The 6,388-nt window shown below is 33.0% G+C and overlaps 1 protein-coding gene across 2 annotated transcripts; it reads left to right on the top strand.

The window, feature by feature from the left end:
- Nucleotides 1–2,101: 2,101 nt before the first annotated feature.
- On the top strand, nt 2,102–6,126 carry LOC120176122 (cold-responsive protein kinase 1-like). Of its 2 annotated transcripts, none has more exons than XM_039182621.1 (7): nt 2,102–2,251; nt 3,367–3,515; nt 3,606–3,718; nt 3,825–4,035; nt 4,342–4,579; nt 5,276–5,426; nt 5,602–6,126. In XM_039182621.1, exons 2-7 carry the CDS (start codon nt 3,443–3,445, stop codon nt 6,031–6,033), a joined length of 1,218 nt encoding a protein of 405 aa, XP_039038552.1. In that variant the 5' UTR covers nt 2,102–2,251; nt 3,367–3,442; the 3' UTR covers nt 6,034–6,126. The 2 variants fall into 2 exon arrangements, with proteins under 2 accessions (XP_039038552.1, XP_039038553.1); XM_039182622.1 differs by having other exon boundaries at nt 2,102–2,256; nt 3,370–3,515.
- Nucleotides 6,127–6,388: the final 262 nt, after the last annotated feature.

Below are 6,388 nucleotides of genomic sequence, written 5' to 3'. Positions count from 1 at the left end.
AGCCAAAGCCAAAACATCATAAACACGCAAAAGTTAACTTCTTGTTGAAGAAGTTATTTTGATTAGTGCATAATTACTTCTTAGGGACAGAATACGAGTAGTATTGCAAATCGAGATCGAGATCTACCGTGCTTAAGCACTTGTGTTGTAAGCCAGATGTGCTCCACCGGAGAGAATTCCGGCTAGGGTGACCGCCCATATCGCTAATCCGGTTTTCCCCGTGACATCGTTTTTATATAACTTCATTAGTTGTGATTATTAAGTTCAGCGATCAATTATCTCAAATGTAGTATGCCATGTGCACATGCGTTGATTTACTATATGATAACGAAACATATTATAACACAACTATAGTACAAGTATTAAATTATAAGCTTTCTTTGTATAGATATCATACTGCATTATCATTAAACTCAAGGACTAAACGTGATATTAGCCCTTTACTTTATAAAGGCAACGGTACGCCTTAAATAGTTGAATAAAGTTTTGTGCAAACTACATGTTTAGTACTTAAATTATCAATTTTGATATGTTTTAGTATCTAAATTTTTAATTTTTTTTAAAATCATATCTAATGTTTAGTTTTTATTTCATTTTAGGATCCGTTAAAAACTTAATATTAAGTTTTTGAAGAAAAAAATGAAAGTTTAAAATGGACTAAAATTGATAGTTTATGTATTAAATGCGTTAAGTTTTTAACGGCGAGAATTAAAATGAAATAAAAATTAAATATTAGGTATGTTTTTAAAAAAATTAAAAGTTTAGATACTCAAATTGATAATTTAAGTACTAGGTGCAGTTAGCTCTACAGTTTTTTGTGAAGATAAGACAACGGTGTGTGAATAGAGCCGTTGGAGATTAGTTAAAGGTGGAATTTTATAGTGGCAACTACATGACATGTTTTGTTTTAATTATGTCAATAAAAAATTTATTTGACTTCACGCAAATTAACTTATTTGTTATTCTTTTGTTAATCAGGAAAGGGATAAAATCACTTTTAGTATCTGAATTTGATAGTTTTTTTCAATTTGGTCCATTAATTTTTTTGCCTCGTATTAGCCCATGAACTTGGATTTTGGTTGAATGACGTAACAATTTAGATTGTACTATGTGTCACAATCTCAATGTGTTAAATCATAAAAAAGACTAAAAATTAACGATTAAACAGAAGAAATATCGAATTTGATGATTAAATCAAATTCTTTTACCAAATTCAAGGGTTAAAAGTTAAGCATCCCTTAAAATATACAAACAAAAAACCTGAAAACAAACCAATAAATAATAATATCGAAAGTGAAACTGAAATTAGAAAAAATTTCTTTAAAAATATAAAATTAAAGATAATGATTCCATGCCCTTGGAGTATAAAAAACTCAAATTGGAGTTATTTTACAAATTGAAAATGTTTTGACCATTCCTTTTTTTCACACATTTAAAAAAACAAATATAAACTTTTTTTTTTGTTATCTTTCGGTTCTAAGGTTTCGTTTTGACTAATCTGGATCGATTCGGGTCATACACCTAATTTTGGTGAGTGAGTTTCACAGCGGAAATTTTCTACATACACGAGTACTTAAACCTGAGATATTGTTTAAACGATATCAAACTACTTATTATTTAAACTAATGATGTTGGTATAAAATTTTAAAGTTTGGTCATAAATTATATTAGATAACACATATATTCGGTTATAATTATTTTAAAAGAATACTATCAATGAACCAAATGGAATAATAATGATTTGTCATTGACTGTTAATTAATCTTAAAAGATGATCTTGTTTATTTGTTACTAGATCGCTATTATTTTCCCTAAAAAAGTCAACAATTGATGGTAAAACAATTAGAATTTCTATAAAATCGTCAATTACCCATGCGAACGAAATGAAAAACGAGTACAAATTTTTGTTAGGATTGGAAAGGAAGACGAAGGAAATAATTGACCAAATAGCTTGGAATGCTATGAGTTGAATCAGTTGATTGATACGCGTAGGACGATGATGTTTCTTCTCGGTTTCATACCTGGAAATTTGAAGGAAAAAGGTACTCGTTGAAACTCGTTCCATTAATGAAAACAGAAATGAATTAACCAAAAGAAACTCATAATTTGACGAGTCAGTTTTGGGCAACAACCTACACCAACACATAAATAAAGAAGCATAATACTCTCACCTTCTTCCATGGACTTTGAGCTCTCTCCCTCTCTTCTTAATTGTTCTCTACGACAATTCCTTCTGCATCTGTCTAGCCTTTGCAGGTCAAGTAAACTTCCCCAATATCTATTCATTTTCTGATTATCATTCAGTTTTGTTTCTGGGTTCCCCCCCCCCCTTATTGATGATCAATTGTTTTCCTCTCTGGGTTTTTCTTTTTACTTGTTTATCTTCATTCTTAGCTGATTTGCTGGTCTGGGTTTTGTTTCTTGCTTGAAGCATGTTGGTATTTTGCTTGAACTTAGTTATAATTGGTGGGTACTTTTTTTAACTATTTTATGAAATTTTCTGCTATAATTTCCTTCATCTTTTATGTTTGGTGGTGAAACAAACTTAAGTTATGCATTTAAGACCGAATTGAGGTTGAATCAGAATTCAGGTGGCATCTTTTTTTTTTTTTTTACTTTCAGTCTCTTTGTAGGTTTACAGAGCGGGTAATTGCTTACTAGGGATTTGAGTCATCGCTTTTAGTAGTATCTGTTAGAAGCAAAGCTTTCAAAGTTGCATTGATTCCATGAGCTGATGAGTGATGACCTCATAATTTTAGCTGAATTTTCAGAATTCAACATTTTTTTCTTGGGAATTTGATATGTGAATTGTCAAGTCCGTCATGGGCTAATGGATTCATTTCTTGTTAATGAACTTGTTTATACATATGATGATATATAGTGTCTAGTGTATGATTTCTCCAACTAGGAACTTTAACTAATCGATGTATCAAAAGGTACAATATTTGTATTTTGTTACCAATGGCTTGTTTAGTGCAGCAAAGCTACCCTACATTCTGCACTATAGACGACAACGCTAATTGCTGCCTGCTGAAAACTTCTACTGCAAAACTTACTAGTGATGAAGTGATTAAAATATAATCATTGTAAAGAAATCTAAAGTTGTGACATTAAATTCATAGATAATGCATCCTTTTGTTATTTGGAAGATATTTCTGAAACCATTGGCTGCTTGATATTGCTTTTTTCTGTGTTCAAGTTGTCTGCATCAGTTTCCGACATACACCACGAAATTTGGTTTATGAGTTCTAATTTTAGCTCAGACAGTTAACGGATGACTGCTCCTTGCCTACCTTTGTGATTTTGTTATTTGATTCCACGGTTTTACGGTATGGAATTAAAGTTTTTCTCATTGGTTCTTCTTGACAGGTCCAGAAAGCGCTCTGATTCAAAGCATTGATCAAATATATAGGAAAGCTTGTCTCTGGTGCATCATTAAGTTATGACTTGCTTTTCTTTCTTATTTCGTGGACATAATGATTCATCAAAAAACCATTCTTTTGAGGTTGATGAAGGTAAGTCAGAACCCTTCTAATAATTAGAATATCTTTTTATGCCTCCGCATGTAATTTAACGAATGAAACCTCCTAATCTGTTCCGAACAGAGTTTGACGTTCACAATGTAAAATTTTACACATACAAAGAATTAAGAAATGCCACTGAAGATTTTAGCCCAGTCAATAAGATTGGTGAAGGAGGTTTTGGTTCTGTCTATAAGGTATATATATGTTGTTTAAATATATGAGCATTGCTAGCTTTCCCCTTTTATTTCTTGTCATCATTCTGTGAAAGGAACCTCCTTAATTATCATTATTGATTTTCAGGGGCAGCTCAAAAACGGAAATCTTGCTGCAATAAAAGTTCTTTCGGTTGAATCAAGACAGGGACTGAAAGAATTCGTAACAGAGATTAAGGTGATCTCTGAAATAGGGCATGAAAATTTAGTCAAGCTCTATGGCTGTTGTGTGGAAGATAATCAAAGAATCTTGGTTTATAATTACCTCGAGAATAACAGCCTTTCCCAAACTCTTCTTGGTAATTTTTCAATATTGTTCTACACTTTTAAGTTCAATTTATTGTTGAGGCTATTCTTTATATCATAATACATACATACATACATACATACATACATACATATATATATTTATAAAAGAGAGAGAGGTGTTTTGCTATATATTTTACGCTGCCTTCCATTAAATGAACTGCATAATTATCATGTCAATAATAGAATACGCCGTGTTGTATAAAATGAATCTTCTTTTTAACGATTCATGCAGTGCTTGCCTAATAGAGTTTTAATCACATGGAAACTAAGAACAGTTTAACCCTTTTCTTTTACAGGTAGTGGTCACAGTAATGTCCAGTTTAATTGGAAAACACGGACCAAAATATGTATCGGGATTGCACGCGGGCTTGCTTTTCTTCATGAGGAACTAAAACCGTACATTGTTCATAGAGATATCAAAGCAAGCAATATTCTTCTCGACAGAGACCTAACACCCAAAATATCAGATTTCGGATTGGCGAAACTTATCCCAGCAAACATGACACATGTTAGCACTCGTGTGGCTGGAACACTGTAAGGCTCCAGTATTCCTTTTATTCCTTCAAGTTTAACCATACTTCAAATTTATTTTTTTAGTTTTGAATTAGCAGTTAATACCATATTACCGTCCAAGTTACAAAGTTTTCGTGTTAAAAACTATAGTAGCAAAAAATTTACTTGTTACTCAGATTCGGATGCAAGTGTTGGATAAGTGCTCCAACATGGTTCTATTAAAAAAAATCCTAAGAATTTATATGTATTTGGAAGGTCGTTGGAGGGTCATATTCATATGCACACAACCCATGTCCAAATATAAACGATGAGTCGGATTGAAACATTCTGATTGGAGTTGAGCTTTAATAATCCTGGAGACAATTCCTTTCTCTGTATATAGTAATTCACGTATCATATTTTCTCCTTTTTAATAAACCTCTACAAACATCATTTTTCTTCACTTTAAAGGTTTTTGAAATCTGCAAGAAAGCAGATGGAGAAAGGAGAAAGTGAGGCCACCGCGAAGAACTAGTGTCTACTATGTTTTCACTTTTGAATCTCGAATTGAAGTTGGTTATCTCTTTAAATTAGGTTCTATTTCAAGGCATTGCTTAAAATTTACCAAATTAAGCATGCGGCATTGGGCTTAAATTTAGTTCGTATTTGCTCATCGACCAAACTTTTATGCTTTCATCGAGTATTAAATGTCATTGATGCATTCATTCTTGGTTTCAGAGGTTATCTGGCACCGGAGTATGCAATAAGGGGGCAGCTGACGCGAAGAGCAGATATCTACGGTTTTGGCGTTCTCCTCATAGAAATCGTCACCGGGAGATGTAACACAAAAACGCAGTTACCTGTAGGAGAACAATATCTCCTAGAAAGGGTATGGGTTCGAGTCTTTTCTGTTATAGTTTTAAGTTTAGTTTATTTGCAATTGTATCAATGGTGGAGCTTGATCCATGAGTGATGAGAGTTCCTTTCGGTTTTGCTTGGAGATCATCCAGTGAGATATATGTTAATGTTGTGTCTCCTTGTGACACGCTGATCTCTTGTTCCAGACATGGGAACTTTACGAGCGAAATGAGCTGGTTGCATTGATAGACGATTTGCTGAATGGTGATTTCGACGTGGAGGAGGCTTGTAGGTACCTCAAGATTGGTCTTCTTTGCACCCAAGATGCTCCTAAACTACGGCCGTCTATGTCATCGGTCGTCAAGATGCTAACCGGCGAGAAAGACGTCAACAAAAGGAAGATAACAAAACCGGGCTTAATTTCTGATTTTATGGACCTCAAAGTTCGAAGTTCTGATAAAGTGAAACCGGAACCGAAGAACACATCTTATAGTGCCTTCTCTGGCTCAGACAACGACAATTCAACCATGTCACCAGGAACCTCAGCTTCTGCAACTGTGACCTTCAATACCGACCGGGAGTGCTTAAACATCGAGCGGCCAAATCTCAAAATTTATTCAGTTTTATTCTATTTTTGAGTTTTTTTTTCAAGCTTTGCCATTTTGTAAATTGTACAACAGTGTGTCCTTTCTTGTATTTGGTGGAAATAGCCGAAACCAAGCTTTTGTAAATGTTACCGTTGGGTTGATTAAACAAAATTTTACGCGTAAATGATGCATTTTGTACTTAAACTATCAATTTTGATTTGTTTTAATATTTAAACTTTTAATTTTTTCAAAATCATACATAACATTTAATTTTCATTTCATTTTAGTACCCGCCGTTAAAACCTTAACGCATTTAATACATAAACTATCAGTTTTGATCTGTTTTAGTATCTAAACTTTCAATGTTTTCAAAACTTAACGTTAAATTTTAAACGGAGTACTAAAA

The sequence above is a fragment of the Hibiscus syriacus genome, unplaced genomic scaffold, assembly GCF_006381635.1.
Source record: "Hibiscus syriacus cultivar Baekdansim isolate YM2019G1 unplaced genomic scaffold, ASM638163v2 tig00112226_pilon, whole genome shotgun sequence".
Taxonomy (NCBI): Eukaryota; Viridiplantae; Streptophyta; class Magnoliopsida; order Malvales; family Malvaceae; genus Hibiscus; species Hibiscus syriacus.
Note: the sequence above shows the minus strand (reverse complement) of the source record. Positions and strands in the feature narration are given on the sequence as shown.